This window comes from Pseudonaja textilis, chromosome 7, assembly GCF_049901715.1.
Source record: "Pseudonaja textilis isolate UNSWEBS1 chromosome 7, rPseTex1.2, whole genome shotgun sequence".
Classification (NCBI taxonomy): Eukaryota; Metazoa; Chordata; class Lepidosauria; order Squamata; family Elapidae; genus Pseudonaja; species Pseudonaja textilis.
Genome location: NC_141996.1, coordinates 50,591,672 through 50,615,614, shown reverse-complemented (window position 1 = coordinate 50,615,614; position 23,943 = coordinate 50,591,672). Strand labels below are relative to the sequence as shown.

The 23,943-nt window shown below is 36.1% G+C and overlaps 1 protein-coding gene across 2 annotated transcripts in view; it reads left to right on the top strand.

The window, feature by feature from the left end:
• Positions 1–706: 706 nt before the first annotated feature.
• LOC113436265 (trifunctional purine biosynthetic protein adenosine-3) overlaps positions 707–23,943 on the top strand; it is a 49,276-nt gene continuing 26,039 nt past the window's right edge. The window contains exons 1-7 of one of the 2 annotated variants that reach the window (XM_026700570.2): positions 707–795; positions 9,618–9,766; positions 18,773–18,868; positions 20,276–20,450; positions 20,575–20,686; positions 22,091–22,159; positions 23,202–23,327. In XM_026700570.2, coding sequence (XP_026556355.2) covers positions 9,622–9,766; positions 18,773–18,868; positions 20,276–20,450; positions 20,575–20,686; positions 22,091–22,159; positions 23,202–23,327 — 723 coding nt within the window. In that variant the 5' untranslated portion in view covers positions 707–795; positions 9,618–9,621. Of the gene's footprint in view, positions 796–5,747; positions 5,807–9,617; positions 9,767–18,772; positions 18,869–20,275; positions 20,451–20,574; positions 20,687–22,090; positions 22,160–23,201; positions 23,328–23,943 lie in introns of those variants that run through there. The other variant, XM_026700571.2, reaches the window with a different exon arrangement.

Genomic DNA, 23,943 nt, shown 5'->3' with positions numbered 1-23,943 from the left:
TTGGTCAATACATTAATAATACTTTAACAATTTTAAATAGCACTTGGTTGAACCCTTGGATGTGTCTGTATGAGTGTGCACGCACACGTGCATGGATGGATGTGTGCGTATGCTTTATGGTATTGTACTATTCCCTCTTTTAAAGATTGAAATGAGCCTGAAAACAGACTGGAAACCAGTGCAAATGGAGAAGCATTAATATTTATAAACTTTAGGCAAATTTCTGGGCTCGTTTTATTTCTGGGCTGCATTTATATATAATTGAACAAAATACTAAGGATTGAATAATGTTTCAATCAAAAAGTGTAAGTGAAAAATACTGCATATATACAATGCAGTTTTGAAATATAATTTCTGATTATATAGTATGTACCTTCTCATCCTTCCGAGGTCAGTAAAATGAGGACCCAGATTGTTTGGGGCAATATGCTGACTCTAAACCGCTTTAAGAGAGCTGGTAAGCAGTATGAAGTGCTGTATAAGTCTAATTGCTATTACTATTGCTCCGTTTGCTATGCTCAAAGTTTGCTATAATAGTAACCACCGATGCAAATACACTCGTAAGCACTATCTTGTTGTTTTATTAATGTTGTTTAATCTAATTGTTTAGATTCCTATATATTCAACTTCAGTTTTCAGGCTTAATAAATCTCTGTCATTATGAAATCAGTTCTATTTCTCCCTCCCTGAGAAAGGTTAAAGATCGCTGAAACTGTAGCATTCTGGGAGAAGTAGTTTTTAGCATATGCTGGTGAGGAACTGTATGCTCGCTGTTTAAAAGTTGTCCGCCAAAAAGTAAGTTTTCGATTTTTCTTTGGGAGAAAAAGAAGAAGAAAAACCTAGCACATTATTATGGTGTGCTTTCTAAAAAACATGTAATTGTCTGCTTAATGAGATAGGAGTCTGATTTTTGACCTCGTGGTCAGCGTTTGTAAATTTCTTACTGTTTTTTCTCCAGGTCCGAATTGGCTTTTTTTCAAATTCTTTGTGTTTTTCGTGGGTTCCTGGGGTATTTTTTTAAACAATATGTTGAGCATATTCATTAACCTATAAGATTTTACAGGAATTTGAAGTATCTGTATACCGTTTTGCAAAACTAAAATTCCATTAATGTTGTATGCATGTCTGCTGCTCGTGAAGTCATGACTTTATATTTTCACACTAGCGAGAAACTTAGGGTGGATATGCTGTGGTGGTGTGTGATGGGATCCTCTTAATAAGTGTTCTGGGATCCTCTTAATAAGCAATGGTATAGAATAAGACATTACTGGATTCATTCTTAATTCCCAGAGAGAGGAGTTCCTGCCCACCAACAGCTTACCTATTTACATTTTAGCAAATCAGAATTATATAGAATGATTATTAAATATCTAGTGATAGTTTACATCTGTTTTTCTAATACAGATTAGGTTTATGCTCCTGTGATTTCCAGCTGCTCATGTTTATTGGGAATTCCAAGCGTTAGACCCAATGTAAATCTGCTAGGAAGGGAGGAAAATCTGATTTATCTGGAAAAAGAAAGACAGGCTTCCACGTGAGGCAAAGACTTGTATAAATCAGGCCTAAGATTCCATGTGATTTTGAATGTTAGCACTCCAATTTTTACAGCATTAATAAACATCAAGAAAACTGTAGTTTTTCGTTATTTTTTGTTTTTGTATTTCCATTTTTCTGCACTAATACTGCACCACACACATGCCAATATATAAAGATTTGTTCCAAATCTTTCCTTTTCTAGGTTTTCCTTTGTTTTGTAATGAAATGTGTGAATGCATATCAGGCGCAAACAAAAAATCACTAACTTTCAGAAGAAAATAATTTACATATCAATGAAATTTACCAAGTGTTTGAGTAATGTTAGATTTGGAGTTAAATTAATTACCAAATACCTAACACCTGCCAGCCTGTTGGTACATTCTGCTATGCAAAAAGCTTGGTTGATTTTGAAACAGTTTTGTTTCAGGATTGTTTGCATTTATTGAAAATAAGTTTCTATAATTTTCATGCTAGGTTGTTAATGTATGCATTTTCTTAAAAAATCATAATCATCCAGAGCTATTTCAGTTTGTTGCAGTACAAATGGATATTACAGTATTAGGAAATGTGTATGTTGGCCTTTCAAGCATTGTATTCATGGGCATGATATCAAAGCAAGTATTACCAGATGTTTTCAGAAAAATTCATAGAATGGCTGTTAGATGTGTATATTACAATGGTTGCTTTGTCATGTTACAAAGAATTAAAAATAAGTTAAATGAAAAAACAATTTCATAGTTATAGAGAATTTTTCTAGGTCATATTTGTGGTGAATGATAGGCACAATGATTTTTTTAGTGTGCAATTATTGGGTATTTTTTGTTTGTGCTTTTGGATTGCATTGCTTACCCTGGTTTTAGTACGTTTCAACCAAATAATATCTAATATTTCCTGTATCCCAGAGATTACTATTTGGAGAAGGGTTCCATATAATTGAAGGAAGAATAACAAATGAAAACATTATTACAACTTGTTGACAATTTGTTGGTGATATCAAAGGAAGTTTTGTTGACCCGAAAAACTCTTTAGTAATAAGAAAGAACTGCAGATTCCTTTGTATTCCTTTAGCTTGAGTTTCCTTCTTTTATTGTACCACAACTCCAGTTGATTTTATTTTGTCAAGTTATTTACTTGTACAATTTGTATACTTGCTCATCTCACATGCCTAATCCTGGACAGCATCAGAAAACAAATAAATACAAATAGACAAAATATAAAACTGTAACATGTTCAGCAGCCATGACAAAGTTGTATATTCAGGGCCTTCCTAAACGTCAGAAGGATCAGGCCCAAAACAATCCAGGGTGGAAAGATGATATTCCAAAGAGCAGGTGCCACAACAGAAAAGGTGGTCTTCCTGGGTCCCATCAGATGACACTCCATAATAAATGGGATGCACAATATGCCTCTTCTGTTGGATTTGATGGGATTTCTAGATATAACTGCGGAAAAGAGGTCCCTCAAATAACTTGGTCCCATATTATATAGAACTTTATAGGTCATTACCAGCACCTTGAATTGAACTCAGAAGTATACTGACAACCAGTATATCTCATGGGACAAAGTTGTCAAATGCACTAATTGGGGAGGATCCATAAATCCCCACCTGGATCATTTTGCATCAATTGCAGCTTCTAAATACTCTTCATAAAGTGTGATGTCATGTGATCACATTAGTTAATGATGGCAGGCCCTTTTGATGCTATTAAAGGAAGATTGTGCGGACCTTACGTGACATGAGAAGAGATGCTGAATGGATAGGTGGGTTCCACTGTTAAGGCCTACAGCTGTGATGGCGAAACTATGGCAGAGCCATTTCTGCCAGCACACGAGCTGTTGCCCGGAATAGATCCACTGCGCGTGTGCCTCCTGCCAGCCAGCTGATTGTCGGATATCTGCCACGCATGTGCAGAAGGCAGAGCGTGCGCAAGGGGGGGGTCGTGTGTGCATGTGCAGAGGCGCACGGTGTGCAGGAGGGTCGCATGCACATTGCATTATAGGTGCAGGCACTCATGCGCGCATGCACACACTTTTGGTACGCGACAAAAAGGTTGGCCATCACTGCTCTACAGAGTGCAAGCAGGTGCCACAGACAGGCACTATGGAGTACAAGATCCCCATTCCACTTGGAGGCTACTGGGAGGGCAGGAATGAGAGCAGGAGCAATTTGCAACTTCCTGCTAAATTCCCCATTTAGTTTGCTTGTGGGAAGTCAGCAGGGAAGGTGGCAAATGGCAATCGCATGACCATAGTACACTGCAACTATCATAATTGCAAGCACCAATTGCCAAACACCTGAATTATGGTCACATCACATAGCAGAGATGCTATAATAGCTGCAACTTCAAGCACTGGCAATAAGTCCCTCTTGTTCATTACTGTTCTAATTATGAATTTTTACTGAATAAATGGTTGTTAAACAAGGACCATCTATAGATCCCGCTTTAAACATTGCTGAGAGATTTTTTTCCCCCTGAAAGTAACTGTTTGTAAGACATCTATAATTTAGGACAGTACCCACAATGAATTGCTGTTTAATATCACATTCCAATATATAGCATACAGAACAGTAGGCAGGGTTAAAAAGCTCATATATGTTTTTTATTATTTCTGGTAATATTGTTCAGGGCTGTTTACAGTACTGGATTTGTAAGACAAATGAAAGTCTTACTGCCACTGCTATTTCAGTTGCTTTTAATTCATGTAGCTACATGTGGACAAACATACTTACATTGTATTCTTACGCAGGTTACTTGTGTTGGCACTTCACCCTATAGTGGAAGAATCTAGGGCGTTTAGTATTTGTTGCTTTTCATTGGAGTCCAATGAGCTCCAACGTACAATGTAAAATGTTTGTTTAAAGTTGTGCTGGCTTTTTGAAAAGTCCAGTAAGAATATATAAGCATCTGTAGCTTAGGAAGAATATAGGTTTAAAAATATGATTATCACTGGTGTGCAGTTGTATATGTATATAGTGAAAGAATAAGAAAAAAACAACTAAGCATCTCCAGCTTGCCAGTCCTTTCCTGCTAGTTTGAGGTCAAAGAAGGAATGGGGAAGGAGGAATATTCAAAGCAAGTCCTAAATTTTAAAACAAGGCCCATGAATTTAAATGTTGATATATAACACAATTCAGTGCCCAGGAGAATTGTAATTGTCCTTGCCTCACAGATAAATAACATCAGGAGAATAGGTGTTGGCACACATAATTTGCAGCAAAACCAAACAAATAATATAAATTCCAGGCATGGATTTCATCCCTGGTTTAAGGAACCTGGATAAAAATGTTTTAACTTTTTCTAGGTTGTTTTTCAACTTTCTAATTTAACCTACCACCAGGATTCCCTATGGTTTTCCATCCAAGTTTTAACTTGTAACTACAGGTAGTCCGAATTGAGCCCACAATTTCTGTTGATAAACAAGACATTTGTTAACTGAGTTTTGCCCCATTTTACGACCTTCTTTGCCACAATTGTTAAATGAATCACTGCAGTTGATAAGTTAGTAACACAGTTATGTTAAGTGAATCTGGCTTCCCCATTGACCACTTGTCAGAAGATTGCAAAAGGTGATCATATGACCTTGGGGCGCAGCAACGGTCATAAGTATGAACCAGTTGCCAAGCGTCTGAATTTTGATCACATGATCATGGGGATGCTTCAAAGATCATAAGTGAAAAATGGTCATAAGTCACTTTTTTCAGTGCCATTGTAACTTTGAATGGTCACTAAATGAACTGCTGTAAGTTGAGGACTACCTATAGTATTTAGTATTTGGATGATCTAGTCTGGGCTCAAAAGCTATCAAATGCTAAACACAAATATTTAAATATTGCTGGAATCCAAAAAGACAAAAACTGGCTCATCTAGTGGGATTTTCTTCTTTTTCTTTGAATTGTACATCTCCACTTTATCTTCTATGCTTGTTCTACATTTGAAAGCTTTCTCAGTTTTCAGAATAGCATAGAAAGCTGTTTAAAATACTGAGAAGACTTTTGGATATGTGAAATAATTGCTTTGGCAGTTATCTTAAATTAGATTCCCCCCCCCCCCCACTACATAGATAATTTTATTTGGAAAATGCATATAAATTATCAGTTGTAACTGCCCTTTCTTTTGACGCTGAACTGAACTCTTCTTTTCATTGGTTACTTGCCTAATATCAATATGGACCTGGTCGTCTTTTAGCCGAAGGCACCTCTCTATTTCTTTCCTTTTTTCCCTGCCTTTTTGGAATTTGATATCCCTCTTTGCAAATTGCTACTATCACAGTAAGTATTATGTGTCATTGTTAGCTCTTAATGTCATTTCTAAGGGAGTGACTTCTTTGATCATTATAACTAGCACTACTATCTTTGAAGATTCGATATTGTGTTATAATTGTAAGTACCTTTACCTGAAAGTATTTTCCATAATTCTCTAGCACCACAGATTTTTTTCAAAAAAAGATATATTGTATTTGTTACTAAATACAATTTTTAAAAAGGGGAGTTTGTACTTGAAATTTCTCTACTCAAATTACAAAATTTCTTTCCATGTCAGTAAATTTTTGCTGCATTTTAATTATACACAGTTCCCTCCAACTTGAATTGCTCCAAATTAAAGTCCTTACAACAATCAAATAAGATGAACTTTGTTGACAATGTGCAATTGCAAGTAATTTTAAGTTATCGCAATGTGGCCACCAACTATTGTGATTTAATCAGCAAATGAGCACCAAAAAATAATACTTTATTATGATATATGAATCCATTTCACTGCTACAATCCAGGGTGCTCACTTGGATTCATGTACATCAAATGACAAGTCTGAAGCTGGATTTCTTAAGAAATAAAATCAACAAAATTCTATAGGAAGTGTGCATTGGATTTGTAAACTTGTAATACAATTCCATAAATGTCAATTCAGCACTGTATTAAATTGTGCAACCAATTTCTAGGCAAATGTATATATTAGGATTTCATTTACTTTATTTTTCATCTTTGTAAAGCACATTAGTTTTTATTAATTCTGATTGAAAGTTTTTTAAATCTAAACTTTAAAGGTGACCAAATGGGTTGCAAATGGCAGTCATACAAATTAAGAATATCAAAAAGAAGCTTGGTGTTTTTTAAATATGTAGCTGTACATATCATAATTTAGATTTTTTTTTTCTGAAAAAAAATATTTTTTCTGGAAGCTATGCAGTCTAATCTTACTCATGCCTATTTGAAAACGAATTCCTTTATTAAGTCAAATTTATTTTCAGATAGTACAGATAGCCCTCAACTTATGATCGTAATTTCCACTGTAAGTCATGATGTTCATAAGGTGAGGCACCCACATGACCGAACCCAGCTTTATGACACTTTTGCAGCAGTCATTAAGCAAATGTGCAGTCATTAAGTGAATCAGAGCATTCCTATGTCATTTTTTGCTGGAAACCAACCATAAAGGTAAGCTAGTTGCTAAGCGCCCAAAATGTGGTTATGTAAATTGCAGGGGTTTTGTAGTTATTGGAACTCTAGAATCAGGTTGTAAGTAGCTTTTGGAGGGTTTGTCATAACTTCAAATGGTCACTAAGCAACTTTTTGTAAGTTGAGGACTACATGCATAGATTAAAATGTTTCATTGCTGTTTCCTGAATTAATGAGCTTCGCAGTTCTATACATTTTGTTTAAATTTCCTCTGGATAGAAGAAAAACCTGTTGCAGCAGAAGGCCTGTGATTCTTTTTCCTTCACTTCAGTCATCACTCTATCTTTTAGTTGTAAAAACGCCTGATGAATAATATATATGTCTTAATGGGCAGAATTTAGGTGAACCAACAAAATCTGCTTAGTCCATAACAGCGCTCTGCCTGGGAATAGTAATGTATGCTTACTATCAAAGAAAGTTCTGCTTCAGAGTCTTGTCTTATTTAAGTCAGCTTCTTCCTTGCCAATTCCATGGCCATTTAACATTACTTGTTACATGGGCCTCTTTCTCCCTCCCCTGTCCCATGAGCATCTAAAAGCAAGATTTGCTTTTATCTATACTTTGCAATAGGAGGAATTGTTTACATTGACAAAGGAGAGGTAAATGACCTGAAAAAGAATGACATCACAGGGGGAGGGGAAGGGCAAATGCCATATTTGCAAAGATTGCAACAGAGGTACAGCTTTGCTGAGTGAAATTTTTAACAAAATGGCAAGTTCTTTTCTTGGCAGCATTACGGTGTATAAACGCTTCCATATCACCAAGGCAATTTATTGATCTTGTCAGTCTATGTCGTCTATTTTAAAAATATTCATAAGTGTTTCAGCTGCATAAATAAGCATATTGTTATACTTAAATAAGTATAATATATATATATTATCAGGAGTGGGATTCTACCGGTTCGCACCTATTTGCTAGAACCAGTTAACATTCTAAGCAGTTCAGAGAACCGTTTGTTAGAAGAAATTACTGGCCTAACCCTGTAAGGAAGGCAGGAAGGAAACATTCTGGGGTTGCTTACAGAAACTGCCTCCGTTAACCCTTATTACATTCTTGGCAGGACTAGACTTCCTGCCTCTGGAACTTCTCTGGAGTTATTTTCCCCTCCTTTGCTGGTACTTTGCTTGTATGGAGTGACCATTCAAAGTTACAATGGCACTGAAAAAAATGACTTATGACTATTTTTCATACTTATGACTGCTGCAGCATCCCCATAGGGATGTTGCAGCATCCTCATGAGAGACCAGGTGAGGAGATGCGTGCCTAGATGTGAGTGATATTGAGTTGGTCACGCCCAGCCAATAACATGACCATCAAGCCATGTCCACCAGTCACATGACCACCAAGCCACGCCCACCAACTAAGCCATGCCCACAGAACCAATTGTTAAAAAATTTGAATCCCACCCCTGTATATTATACATGCTTAAAAGTATTAGAGGTATAAAATAATTTTCCATTACAAAATGTCTCTTCAAAATGCACAAGTGATGTTTGTTTGGGATTGGTTAATTCTAGGAATGAATATTCTTTGATATGTAAAATTGGTCTTTAGCTAGAGAAAGCCATATTTACATCCCCATTCATACTTGGAACTCACTGGAGAACTTTGAGCCAGTCAGTCATTGTCTTAGCCCAATCTGTTTCATAATGATGTTGTAGGTATAGAATTAGGAAAATCCAAGGCAAGCTGTCTTTTTCTTTCATTGTTTAGTCATGATCAGTGTTCAGTAATTGCTAATATAGCAACTGGAAGAACTTGGTTCTGCCTTCCATTTAACTGAAAAAGGAAGTTATATTATACAGAAGAGGAAATGTTCCTTGCTCAGCCATTTTGTTCATGAAGAAATCTATGTCTTTGACATCAGGTGCAGCCAAAACTGAGTTTGCAGTTACTCTAAATCGGCGTTTTTCACACTTGGCAACTTTAAGATGTATGGACTTAAATTCCCCAAATTTCCCAGCCAGCAAAAACACTTGCACTAACTAAATACAGACCTTACAAACAAGAGAATCCACCAGTTTTAATTTTTTGTAGTTTTGCTATAGAAAAAAAGATAAAATGTACCTGAAATAAAGTAGGAGGCTGTGCAGTTTGACTGAGTAGAAGTGAATGGGATTAAATGCACTCCATATCCTATCCTGGTAAGATTGGACTTCCTGTTTTTCCGGTGCATGGCTCAGGCTGCAATCCAAAATATATTTCTTGAGGTGTAGCCCCAATTAACTCTGGATTTTTTAAGTGGGAAGGTATGCACATTAAATACTGGTAGTAACTTGAAAGACATTTTGACATTTGTCTTTCATTAACTCTGTGTACACTTTCAGAAGAGTATGAAATATATTCTTAAATGCACTAAGATAGAATAAGAAGCGCTGCTTATGGCATTCCTCTTACATAATGTTTTTCTTTAACAATGTTATACTTTGCTATATGATAGATTGGAAAAAATTGGTGTTCAGATGTTTTGGTTTTTTTTAAAAAAACATGGTGCTTTTAACAAACATGGCTTCTCTTTTAGAGGAAAAAAGAATTTTTACAGTATTGTGATAAATGTGCAAACCATGTTTTTAAGCAGTAACTCAGTGCAATATCTAATGTGTGCCTATGTTTTCCTTCTTCACAGACTGATGGCTGATCGAGTGCTTGTGATTGGCAGTGGAGGCAGAGAACATGCACTGGCTTGGAAACTGGCACAGTCTCCACACCTGAACCAAGTACTGGTTGCTCCAGGAAATGCTGGGACAGCCAATAATGGGAAAATTTCTAATTCAGGTAATAATAGAAAACTGAAATAAGATATATCCCACTTAAGGATCTGTCTTGCAATCTTTTGTGTTGATAAATTTATGGCTTTCCTGCATGCATTGTTCTGTTGTAGATTTCTGGAAGAATAATAAATAAAACTAGGCTAGCACAGGTTTTTCTAATTTAGAAACCTGAATTATTTTTTTCATCTTCCACTGGTCTTCCAAAATTGTCACTATATATTATTTGTTTCTGTGTATTCACTAGCATTAATAATGACATTAAGACTTGAATTCAGAGTTCCTCCCTAACTCTGCATCTTGAGGACAATTGCAAAATATGTGCAGAAAACTCAAAAGTTGTTTAAGTGAAATAATTACATATGCACTTTTCCAAATGTACACTATCTGTAATGAAAGCAGTATCCAGTAAGCCAGTGATGGCAACCCTTTTTGTTGTGGTGTGCCAAAAGCGTGCACGCATGCGATAACACATGCGCATGCGTGCCGGCACCCACAATGCAAGACACCCCGTCCCCCCTGCGCATGTGTGCGCAACACCCCCTCCCATTTTCAACCTACAGAGGGCTTCTGGAGCCCGGGGGAGACCATTTTTGCCCTCCCGGGGGCTCTACAGTCTCGGGAGGCTGAAAACGGGCCCGTTTCGGCACTTCCGGTATTTCTGGAAGGTCCATTTTTTGGCCTTCCGAGGCTGCAGAGGCTTCCCTTGAGCCCCCAGGAGGACAAAAATCGCCTCAGTTATGCCAAAAATCAGCTAGGAGGTGTGCACGTGCACATAGCAGGTAAGTTTGGCTGGGGCTCGTGTTCCCACACAAATGGCTCTGTGTGCCACCTATGGCATGCATGCCATAGGTTTGCCATCACTGCCGTAGGCTATCTCAGGGTTGTCTCCTGGGCCCAGTACTTTCCACCATTTTTATAAATAATTGGGAGACAGGGATAAATAGAGAATTGAAAAAATATTATTAACATTCAGAAGGTTCTTGACAGATATGAACATGAGCCTTTTCCAAGAAAACCCAATTTAGTGGCAAGAAATGTAGGGTTCTACGTTTAGGAAAGAAAAAAAAACAGATAGACAGGAACAAGGTAGATAATACCTAGCTCAGTGGTGATACATGTGAGAGGGATTTGAGTGTCCTTGTAGACCATAGATTAGGCATGAACCAGCAATGTGTTGCAGTTACTAAAATAGCCAAAGAAACCTTAGGCTGCATCAACAGAAATACAGCGTTGTGGCGAGGCTTTGATCCGTGCTCGCCGCTGGAGCGCCCTGAGCCAGCTGGTTTCAGGGCTAAGCCATCCCGTAGAGGTGGTGAAGAAGGGGGAGACTGCCTGCAGGGTTGAGGAGAGCCGCATCTCTCCTCCCCAGCTGGCCATTACTCCCTTTCCTGAAGGTGGTTGTAGCTGTGGTCAGAAATGGCCATCACAAAGAAGAACTCAATCAGAAAAGAACATGCAGGAGGAAGATAAGAAGAGAAAGTCTTGGCTGACCGGGTCAAACAGCAAAAGCAACAACTAAGGTACTCTGGAATTTAAACTTAACAACATTGTTCCCAAAGAAGATTTTGAAGCTGCGAAGGAGAGAGAGAAGGGAAAGGATTAGTTTTTTTTCTTCCCTTCCTTATACTGACAGCTAAGAGACTTAAGCAAGAAATTGAAAAAAATCCACTTTGACATTAATAGGCATCTAAACTGAAAATAAAAGTCAAAGGGATAATAAAGATTTCTGGATATTTAAAAGTTTTTAAAAGCAGGAAAGGAGAAAAAAAAAGAATAAAAGGGCAAGATCTGGAAAAATGGAGGAGACAGCCTGGAACTAAGGAATGGAACTGTAACTAAAAGGAACTTACAGTGAAATTTTAATAAGATTCCTCAAAGATACATTTTAATTGAAACTTGGTAACAAAATAATATAACCCCAGGAAGAGAAAGTGGAAAAAAGAAGCAAGAAGAAACAGCCTTGGATTATTTAGATTACTTGGTGATTTTTAGTTTTTGCATCTGGATGACTAAAATAAACCAGGTGGTTGTTTAAAAGTCTTTAAAATGGTATCGCTCTTAGAAGAACTAAAAATGGAACGTAAAAAGTACAGAGAAGATCCACAAGAAGGGAGAGGTTCTTTTGGCTTCGTATTTCAATTCTTAGAAATGGAGATTTGGAACGATGAGAAACAACAAGAAATGCTTGCAGAATAAGAAGATTGGGACAAAGAAGAAGCCATCTTTAATGATCAAATAATTTTAAGTGGTGGGAAAAAGAAAAGGGGGAAAGAGAGTGAAAGGTTTAAGACTAGAAAAAACAACCAAAAAGAAGAAGAAGAATTTGAAAGATAAGTATAATATTAGAAAGCAACAGAAGAGGGGATTACAGATGAGAGAGTTAGAAGTCGAGAGACGAGGGGGTAAAAGGGGGAGGGAGAAGAAGAGGGGGAAGAAGGCAAAGAAAAGAAGTTGTAAAAGACAGAAACAAGAAATGGAGAAACAGGGAAAACATATAAGGATTGTAACCATAAGCTTGTTTAGAGATAATAGGTGAAAATTTAATTGCAAAAGGGATTCTGCAAAGGTACATAAGATAGCATTGTTATATTATAAACAGAAATAATTTTAGAAAATATGATTAAAATGATGGATTAAAAAAAAAGAAATACAGCGTTGTGATCATGGAAAATTATAGCTGTACTCTATACTACATTTGTCAGACTACACCTGGAATGCTGTGTTCAACTTTGATTGCCACAATAAAAGAAGGATGTTGAGGAACTAGGAAGACTTCAGCAAATCTGAACACTAAATCCCATGAAGATAAGTTTAAAGAACTGACTATGTTTAGCCTAAAGAAGAGAAGGTTTAAGGGAGACTTAAAAAGCTTTTATAGGCAGGAGGGTATGGTACCTGAAGATAGAATAAGAAGCATTTCAAAGATCTACATCTGAAATAAAGTGTAATTTTCTTCCTGTGAAAGATTTTAAGCAGTTGAGCAGTCTGTCTTCTGGAATCATACATGGTCTTTCACTGGAGATTTTTTTTTTTTAAGTTGGAAACAACCCTTTTGAACAAAAATTGGATAGCCATTTGTGTGGAGATTCATGTCCAGATCAGCCCTATGATTCTATAAAAATAAGCAGCATATGAATATATCAGAATATTACATAGATTTAAATGTATCTCCTAGTTGGTGATGTATGCTGTTTTACTTACAAAGTGTCAGGATTCCAGCAATCGCTCCAATGAAATCATGATTTCAAAAAATTTCAAAGGATTCATTAGAGGTAACATACTGACAATGCCCTATATGAAGCCAACTCTGACATATGTAATTTACAGTCACCTGTGGCTCTGTTTCCCCCCCTCCCCCTGGGTGTCTTATAAACCAGATTCTCCAATTGAGCACATTCACAGGCTGGGTATCATCATTCACATCCTCCAGTTAAATATATTTTCAGGCAAAAGCTCTGGTATTTTAGTTACAATCTTTTAAAGATAAGAGTTGGAATGTACTTTTGCTTTCAAACTGCTGCACTGCTCTTCCAGATTTCCTCCCCCCCCCCCTTTTATGGCAACTACTAAAACAGGCATAGGAATGTTTTATGAGGTAAGTTAGAGCTTAATTTACATACATAATATAATCATACTTGGAGCAAAGCAGGGCTTTGGGGCATTTGATCTACTTTAATCTACTTATGGCATATTGACCAAATGTACTAAAATCGACATTCTTACCATCAGCAGGGAAAGCTGCATGTAGTACAGATGTGTCTAAGGCTGACAATCTATTTTATATCTTCACAATTGACCAAAAGTATGATGAAAGAGCATGATTAAGGGAAGAGAAGGGAAGGCTAGTGAAGCTAAGAGAAAGAGGAAGGATGTAATAGACCTGATTGAAGGTGTTTAGAACTAATGGAACAGAATTAATGAATACATGTTTAAGAGCAGAAATATAGATTTCATTAAGAATAAAATGACTAATATGTATATCATAAAATATAAATTATCATCATTTAGATTGGAGTCTCAAACTTGCAGCTTGTGAGCCTTATGCAGCTCTCCACTTCATCTTCTGTAGTTGCAACAATTGAAATAGCTTCCCAATGAAGCCAGTGTTCTTCTTAGATATTCAGGCTGAACATGGGACATGCTTCAGGAAAAGGAGTAATCTTGTGGTAGTGACTTAGCAGCTGGCCTCAGTCTCATCCAGAGAGGTTTACAAAGCTGGCTGAGGAATTCTGGGAGTTGAAGTCCACAAGTCTTAAAGTTGCCAAGGTTGGACACCCCTGATTTACAACAACAGCAAGACCTTGTTGGGCTGCATGATTGATGTACCTAAGGATACAGTCCTTGTTCTCCATGGTGGGTAACCTCTGAGTTACACTGAGCTTGGCCACATAAGGTGATCCAGGAGGGAGTTGTCTGAGGGAGTGAAGAAAGAGGAGAGGAGAGGGAAAGTGAATGAGAAAAAGACTGAAGGGAGAAAGACGGTTTGGGACAATTTCCATCTAATATCCATCTTTCCTTTTTTAGATAGTGATGTTGAAAAGATGCTTGGACTTCAACTCCAGAGAATTCTGGAGGGAATAGATTACCAGAATGGCTTACAGTATGGGGGCAGCACTGGTTGCTCTTCTTGATGACATGTTGCAAATGACCTTTCTTGAAGATAGGGTGTTGGGAGTGTGCAGACCTTGGGAGGGGAGGAAATACTATTACAGACTTCTAAACAAACGTATTCACATATACATATGACAAAGTATACATCAAAATAAATGATTAGGCATATGCATTTATTTGGACCTAAGGTAGGAAAGGTTCCTAAAACCAAATAGTTAAACATTCCTGTGTGTGATTGATTGATTGGATGGTTTATGATGAAAAAGATCGTGAATGAGACAATGATAAAATATTGAATATGGAACAGACTGTGGTTTGGTAACCAGGAATGGATGTGGGGAAGAAATGGACTTGAAAATAATTAGAAAAAACGTTTAAAGCATGTTTTAAAAGTATAGTCTATTAATTCTTCTATATGTGTATACCGAACCTTTCTCCTATCTTGAAATTGGAGAGATATATCATTTTTCTTTGAGCCTTCCTTTGAATTGAAAAAATGATGTTTTGGTATTTTTGCTTCATATTGAATTACAAGACTTGCAGTTTGGTTAATCAGTGTTTTGACCTTTCTGGACTTAGAATGTACGCAGATTCTCAGATTACAGTGAACAGTTTGAAGTTTGCTTCTGCTGTGTGTGTTTGAATGAGCTTCTGTTTTTTTCTGTGTTTAAAACATTGAATTTCATAAATGTGAATGTAGATGGATGAAACATTATTGGTGTTGCACATTTAGGTCCAATCTAGTTGATTATTGTATACAGTACATATGTACCTGGATCCGCATTCAGTCAATCAATCAATCAATCAATCAATCAATCAGTTTATTATAGTCATAGACCAGAGACGGATCCGCATTTCAAAACTCTGATTGCTAGGAGTCAATTCTTTAGATATATGAAATAGGAAAGAAAGATGACAAGATTTTTTCTTTTTCTCTCAAAATATTAGATTCAGAAACAATGAGATGCAAAATACTTAATTCTAAAAGAGTAATAGTGGTAGATAGCTGTGCTTGACTCTTTGTTGAATGCAACATAGTCATCCCATTGGCCACTGTGAGAAAGAAATTTCTCATCTAGAAGTGAGCTTTCCTGTTTGTGTCCTTAATAAAACTTGGTTATATTTCAAATATAGTGAAAATCTCTTAGCATTAATTAGCAGCTGGGCTAAGCCCATATTCTACATAATATGTTACATTATGAGTATTTACTTATTTTTAATGGGGTGCTCTGTGATTTAATTACTCAATATTCTTCCAGCATACATATTCAGAAGCTCTTCCTCTAACAAGAGTTCCAGCTAAATATAAACCTTCAACAATGGACTGTACTTTTTTAGAGGTTTTGGCAAACCGGGGCAATTATTAGCTACGTCAAAAGAGGGTATTTCCAAGTCAGGAATAATTTTTGGGTCCATTACACTTGCTGGTATGCACCAAAACATTCGTCCTAGCAAGCCAGCAAATGCTAGCTGTTTCTATGCATGAAAAATCCAGACATAGAATCTCCTTTGCCCATTATTTTATCTGCAATTCAGTATATCCAATAAAGCAGTTTTGTTTCTTTTCAGGCTTCTGCCAGATTTGTAGAAATATATTTGCTTCATTTAGTTATCCTTTTTATGTGGAGAATGGGATGTCCCATGGCACTCTTATGATGGTCATATGATAAGTTAAATATACAAGTTTGAACAAAAATCTTTTTTCTTCATGTTCACTGAATTAAATTTGATTTATTTTCAAAAAATTTGCTTTCATGATAAGACCCAAATTATAGTCATAGCCACATATATTCCTTTTTTTTTTTTTGAGACATCGTTATTGGAACGCGAAGAAAGAACTATAAATGTCATCTGTAGCTGCTTAAAATATTAGGAATGAAGAAGGGAAATTCAGCTTAACTTTCAAGCACATGTTCTGTTTATAGCCCCTTGATTTGAATAAATGATTTGGAAGAATTTTAGTCAGACTTTTCCACGTGTCCAGTAGAAACACCAGATAGCAATTCACTGATTTCTGAGTCCAACTTTTTTTTAGTGTAAGTGATGCCGCTCATTTCAAGAAAAACTCTAGCTGTTTCTGGGTATTTGTTATATAGTAGTGTTCTTTAAGATGGGTTTGAAAAGAGTGGGAAGAGCAATCCAGAAGTGTCATGACTCTCAGAGCTATTTCCATCTATGTTATATTGGAAGGATCCTAGAAATTAGGGTTGTTCTTTTTAAAAAATGAAACCATTTTTTGCGTAGTAGAATTTTTGTTCTGAAAGGCAGGTACAGTTAATTGTAATAAAGAGGTTATAAACCTAAGCAGGAGCAGAGAAAAACAGGTTCACTGAATAAATTATATATTAAAAACCATAGTTTAAATACCTGCAGTTGAAGTTTAAAAGGGCATTGTGGTGTTCGAGTTCAACATCAAGCCTGGTAAACTTGGCCTGAGTTCTGGTGATGAATAACTTAATCCTGGTTTATGATAAAATATATTTGAAACAAGGGTTGGTGTTGCAATATCAAACTGCTTTTTATGTTACAGCTGAACAATCTTATTGCATAAACAATTTATTTTTGTTTTTGATTTTATAAAGGTTGAGCCTCTTAGAAGAGGTGTCTTGATATTCTTTGTGTTTATATTTTATGCTTTTCATGTAGTATCCAACAAAGAAAATAAATACCTCATTTGTTTCTGTTCCAGTTTCCAATGTCATGGTCAACTAAATATGTCAAAATATGTAAATTTGCTGGTTTCAGATGTTATTTCAGAAGTTTGAAGAATAAGATCCATACATTCTGTCACTGGAATGTAACATTTAGCAAGGTTTCCAGAGATATAAGCACTGGATCTTCTCCACACATAGCAATAATGAGACAATTTGTTTTCTACTGTATCTTTGAAGAGGATACATATTTGCATCCACAAGTAAAAGTTCATTAATATGCCATTTTCAAAGAGTGTATTTTTGCTTTTATTCTGAAGCAGGTGAGATAGAAAAGTTGGCTAAGAAGAAAGAATGTAATAAATAAGGACTATAGAGACTTTCTGTTGCCCTCTATATTTTTCCATAAGCCCATTAAAAAGATTCTCTTCCTAAGTACCATGTTTTTAAAAATGGTGAAATTGTAAGATACAAAACCATTTTCCTGGTCTGTCAGTCTTCTTGGTTTTTGATTATTAAAATAGAGTGCAAGTGTATTACAGATGTCTGGCCAGCAATACCAAAGTGAAGCAAAACCTTTGTCACAGTGTAAATTGTGTAAATCCTAAAGCTGCCCTAAAAACGGCAATGTGTTTTCAAGGCTTTTCAGATGTGAGAATTAACTTATGTGGACTGTTAATTAATTGGAGCATTTCTGATATGAGAATTAAACCATTTCAAGAGTAACATCCCAGTGTGATATTAAATGTGCCTGGTTAATGAAAGAGTTTGCAAATGTTTGCCAAAATTCTTGCCACACTAATACGTTACATCTCACAGCTCTCCAGAAATAAAAAAGGAGAGGTAAGAGATAGTCTTGCCTAATTGGCTCACCTTTGCCAGTTCACTTTAGACTTTGGAGTTACGGTATTTATTTTTTGATAAAAGTCTGGGAGTAATGAGGTCTTTTTTAATCACATGCTTGACTTTCTATAGTCAAACATTACATGTAGGATGAACTTTTTGTCCATGAGGATTTTGCTACAACATTAATCTTCTAGATCATGCTCTAGAATCATTTGGTTTGAAGTACAATGTGTGGCATGACTTCAGAAATTCACCTTTACAAATTAGTCAAGGATCTGAAGTATCCTAATTTTATTATTGTAGAATATCTTTTCCTTGGAATATGGCATAATAAAAATACTCTGCAATTTACCAGGAAAGGAGAGGTTAAATTGTTGCATCAGTTCTTAAACTAATTGTATACCTTTGGCTTATATTGGAAACTAAACAAATAGCATACAACAATTACTAAAATGTAAACAATTTCAGAGGCAGCAACATAAGAGAAAGAGCTTGGTCCAGTGGTTAAAACTGGGCATCAGCTGGGTAACTTTAAACCAGCAGTCTCTCTCTCACTTAGATATGTTTGGGATTTGGAGTAAAATCTTGGATATTCCAATAAGAATTTCTCAGCCTCGTGTATAGTGAATAAGATGATGCCTTCTTTGCATGCTTTTAGATGTTTCTTCACACTTTTCTTCCCATCTGGGCTTTTCATAAAATAAGCTTGAACTGATTCAACTACTATCTTTTCCCTTCCTTCCACAGTGTCCCAATAGTCTTTCATATCATACCTGTAATTGCTCTTAAGAAACAATTCTGTTTCTAAATTTTTTGGCTTTCTCATAAAAAAATGGAAGAGGAGGATAGAACCATACTATAAGTAATAAATAATTGCAAGTTTTTTGTTTATCTCCTGATAGTAATCTCGGTCAGTGATCATGCAGCCCTTTCTACATACTGCAGAGACCAGAAGATTGGCCTTGTGGTGATCGGTCCAGAAGTCCCCCTTGCTGCTGGTATGTCCAAATGAAATTATTTTACTTTGCTGTTCCAGTCTCCTAACCTATTAATTGGTTGATGTTATATAATTGTATAAAATATTCTGGACATCTAATATCTAATCTATCTAATCTATATATATAAAAGCAAAGTACCACTCACTAATCACGAAATCTCCAGAACCATAAAGCCTACAAACTTGAAATTTGGCACATATGTTCCTCTTGGCTTGTAAATGCTTGCTAAGAAAGGATTTTTGAAATGACCATCAGATTATTAGTATTTCTTATGCAGTAATTAACACGCTGTGATGCTAAGGAGTTAGACATTCTACTCTCCTCCCCACCTGAAAAGAACTCTATTCCAACTGCCAGTTGCCTCACATTCTGTTACCTAAGTTCAAACTGGCAGACATTCCACTCCTTCACTCAGAAGCAGTCTGGGCCTCCTTAAAACACTAAACGTCTGTACCTCACCAAAATGTCTATGCCTTTCACATATAGAATTGCTGCCAGACTCAAGGTGGCGGGAGCGATATTCCCTTATGTGTTTCAATCACCAACCACCACTGAGACAACGGATTGTGAACCAAATTTCTCCTACATAGCCCAATCACAAAGTTTTGTCATGAAGCACGGGTATCCAGCTAGTTGTTATATAATTATATGCTAATGGGATTAAAACATGCATAGGTATTTAATGTCCATGCGCCGCAGAATATTCCTCAGTCAGAATATAATAACAGATGTAACATAACATTGTTATTTATTACTTAATGGGGTACCTTAACCTGCTGCTATGATTGAATCACAATTCAGAAACATTTGTTGGGTCAATTCTGTTTAAGATATAGCATTTTCTTTTGAGCAACTCACAGTTTGACTCATGACACTGTCAAAGAAATTGATACAGCAATAGATGTCCATCATATTGATAAATCTCATCCCAGTTTGTACGGAAGACTTTAACCATAAAAGATGTAAATAGTAGAATTTATAGAGTTACAGTTTCCCTCTTGAGATACTGACCATTCACCTGTACCTTTTTAAATGTAATTCATTCCTTCTCTTTTCTGGTTTTCTGATTCTAGCATTCTGGCTGCTGAGCATGCTCAGGGTTTCATTGAGTATTTATAGTAGTATTTTGTAACATGTTGAGTTAGCTGATAGTTTGTCTATTTTGAGTATGGATAGTGTCATTTGGACTACATAAAAACATGCACATGGAATGCATGTAGGCCAGGGGTGTCAAACTCATGGCCTGCAGGCCGGATGCGTCACATGCTGGCCACACCCACCCCTGTTTTAGTGAATAGGGAAAAAGTGATATGTAACAGGACGACAACATGATGATGCAAGTTTGACACCCCTGATGTAGGCAGTTGTGCGAAAGTCCATCTGACTTTGAGGCATGTTTTTTGTTAGGAATTGTTGATGACTTGGCAGCTGCCGGTGTGAAATGTTTTGGTCCTACAGCAAAGGCAGCCCAGTTAGAGTCAAGTAAGAGTTTTTCAAAGGCCTTCCTAGATCGTCATGGCATCCCTACTGCACGATGGAAAGCTTTCACTAGTGAGGAAGAAGCTTGCACTTTTATTACCAGGTATAGTATAACATCTTTTATTCCAGTGTCCCTGCATTTGATAAAGTGTTAGAGTTTGCAATTTATAATGTATCTCGCCTGCTTACTTAATGTTTTATTTCATCCTCCCACCCCCACCCCTAAGTGCATCTTTCCCTGCTCTAGTTGTAAAAGCAAGCGGTCTGGCTGCGGGAAAAGGTGTGATTGTAGCTGCTAATAAAGAAGAAGCCTGCCGAGCTGTGCATGAAATAATGCGAGTGAGTAACAAACATCCAAGCTTGAACAATGTGCAAATAACCTGTTTTTATTGCCCTACATTTAAAGTAACTGTGAGCAGAAATATTTTATTATAATTAGAAGAAATTGGCTTCTGATTGATTTGGAATATTTTGTTCTTCAAATAACCAGGAATTGTGGGCAGGATTTTTAGTCTGAGAAGATCAAATACTTTACATTTTACTATGTTTAGATGTTTCTAATTGACTCAAAACGCACCATTCAATTTGTGTCAAATAATTTATGTCAAAAAACAACAACACTATAACTGTTTGATGCTAAATATTTGTACAATATTTGATAGTGACAATAAGGAAATTATTTGTAGCGTGAAATTTAATTTCGCCTGCCAAGAAACATATAACTACTATTCTGAAAAGAAAAGAAATGCTTAAGCTTGGGAAAAAAAAGTTATAATGTGTCATTTCTGCTGTGTCAAAATATAGCATCTGAGTGTTTACTATATTTCTTCTAAAACTTTACAGCACTGCATTTTAAGGACCACTAACTAATTTGCTTTTTCATTGATTTACATAGTTTCATCTAAAGTGTTTTCAGGAAAGCCTAATATTGCTATCAAATCAGTGTAAAGCCAACAGTCAGAAGACTAAATTCTAATGCACACTGTGCCATTCTTCTGAGTAAATACAGTAAGGATAATCTTTTAACAGCCTTCCCCAGTTTGGTGCCCTCTTGGATATGCAGACTTCAAATTCCAGAATTTTCCAGGCAACTTAGCCATTGCTAAGAGTTGTAGGATTTGGTCCATCTGACTTCAAACGCAATTTTTGAAGAAGTCTCCCTTACAATTAAGTTGCTACATATGTTATTTGAGATTAAGCCCCCAATAAAAATGTTAAGTATTTTTTTCAAATATGCATGCTGAAAATGAGCAATAGAGCTGTGATTTAAGACAGCTTTCTTGGCCTACTGTCTCCAGATGAGACAGCCATCAGCCCAAATAGCATAGGCAACAAAAAGCTAAGTGGAGATCATATGAATTGTAATAATAACAAATCTGGAGAGAGAAAGAGGGAGGGAGATCCTTCAGATTTGAAGAAGATATTCTGATGTGCAATTCATATGGGGATACAGAGGTCTTACAAATATTGAAAAACTATTTAAAAGAATGTCTATAGTTTGTTTCTGAAAAACCCCAAACAGCTGTTTTCATCTGAGGGAGTTATAACTTGGAATTTGAAATGAATGAAAAATTGTGGTATTTTGCAGATGACTAAACTATGCTTAGTATTTTTAAAAGAAAAATGCAAAGAATTGAGAGGAAAAAATCTCTTAATCACTGCTTGGAATTCCAAGAGGAATAATTGATTTTCTGTATAACAGATTTACAGATTACATAAAATATGCATATATCTTTAATGCAGGATAAAACTTTCGGAGCAGCTGGAGAAACTATTGTGATTGAGGAACTTCTTGAAGGAGAAGAAGTTTCTGTAAGTAAATAACATAATAGAGGAGTCTGTTGAAATCCATCCTATAATTCTTTTATCATTCATGGATGGCTCAACTATCCTTTCTAAAATTTGTAATGTAAAAGTTTTCCAGTCAAGATAACTGTTTTATGCTTCTTTGATTTCAATGCAAGTGTTCAGGAAAAATCACTGCTTAACTCTTCCTTACTGAAATCAATAGAAATTGGGCTATATTATTGTCACTTTGAACATTATGCAAAAGTTTTAATTAAAAATGAAAACTAAGTTCTTCCTGTTTGAAACACTGAAACAAAACAGATGATCAAATATTGTGTTGTTTTTTATCAATTAATCTTTACATTGGCTTTCTCTTGAATATTTCCCATGCTGCTGGTGAAGAGTTACTATGTGGTAAGATGGATGGCCAAGAAATTAACTAAAGAAAACTCCTAAATGAAATCAAAGCTTGGATTTTCAGGAAATACAGTCCAGCCTTTATTTTGGTCATTCACAAGTATAGCACAGTCAGTCCAACAATTTGCAAAGAACAAACAGTCAGAACCAGAATAATGGGCTTGATTAAGAGTTCATACAATATCAAAATGAATATAAAATAAATTGATATAGTTTAGATATTTTATCAAATGAATGAAATAAAATGGACGATGATTTTCAGGATTTATGTACAATGAGTGCTTAAATAGCCTTTCTCTACAAGTCCCATCTGTTTTAGACAAACTTTAAATTTTGTTAAAGTATGTGAATACTGGACATTATTATTTGTCATTAATAATTCCTTAGATAAAGTATTTGAAATGATCTCAGAGTCTAATGAATTTTTTATAAAATGTGTTTATTGTTTTATGTATATTGACTTTTATTCAAAAATGCCAGTGGAAATAAAGTATATAAGTATACGCTATACAACCTATCTCTTGTTATAAGCAAGATATTACTTATAATTAAGAGCTGACTAATACTCAGCTGTATGTTTAATATCAGAGTTATTACCACTGCATTGTTTTTATGGCCTACCTATTATTTTTTGTTTTTTTGTTTACAGTGCTTGTGCTTCACAGATGGTATCACTGTGGCTCCTATGCCTCCTGCCCAGGATCACAAACGGTTAATGGATGGTGATCAAGGACCAAACACTGGTGGAATGGGTGCATACTGCCCAGCACCTCAGGTAAGGTGTCTACTATGTTAGATTTCCTTAAGAAGCTCAAGAGAAGCCAGTAGTGAAGGGGTCGCCAACCTTTTGGACCTCAGGGACCACCAAACTCATAATTTTAAATCCCAGGGCCCACTAACCAGTTCTGTGGGTGTGGCCTAATTTGTGGGTGTGGCTTGGTGGTCATGTGACTGGCTGGGCGTGACTTGTATGTAAATATTATAAATATTTATATAAATATTGAAATTTTTATTAAAAAAGAGCAACTTTTACCCAAAATCAGACAAAGTAGGCAGGCAGATTGAGTTGCTCACAGTATCACAGATTCATTCAGAGATCGTATCTATCACATAAAATTTGCTAGCAAGCAAACTCATAAAATTAACTCACAACACACCATGTATGTAAATATTGAATTTTTTTATATAAAAAGAGCAACTTTTACCCAAAAGCAAGCAGGCAGATTGAGTTGCTCACAAAATCACAGGTTCATTCAGAGATCTATCTATCTGCCATCGGCTAGCTCAGTCTGTCACATAAAATTTGCTTGCCATGAGTCTGCACTGAATAATGGAAACTTCAGTCCTAAGGGAGGTTCGGCTGTGCTTAAAAGCAGAGCCAAAGATCTAAA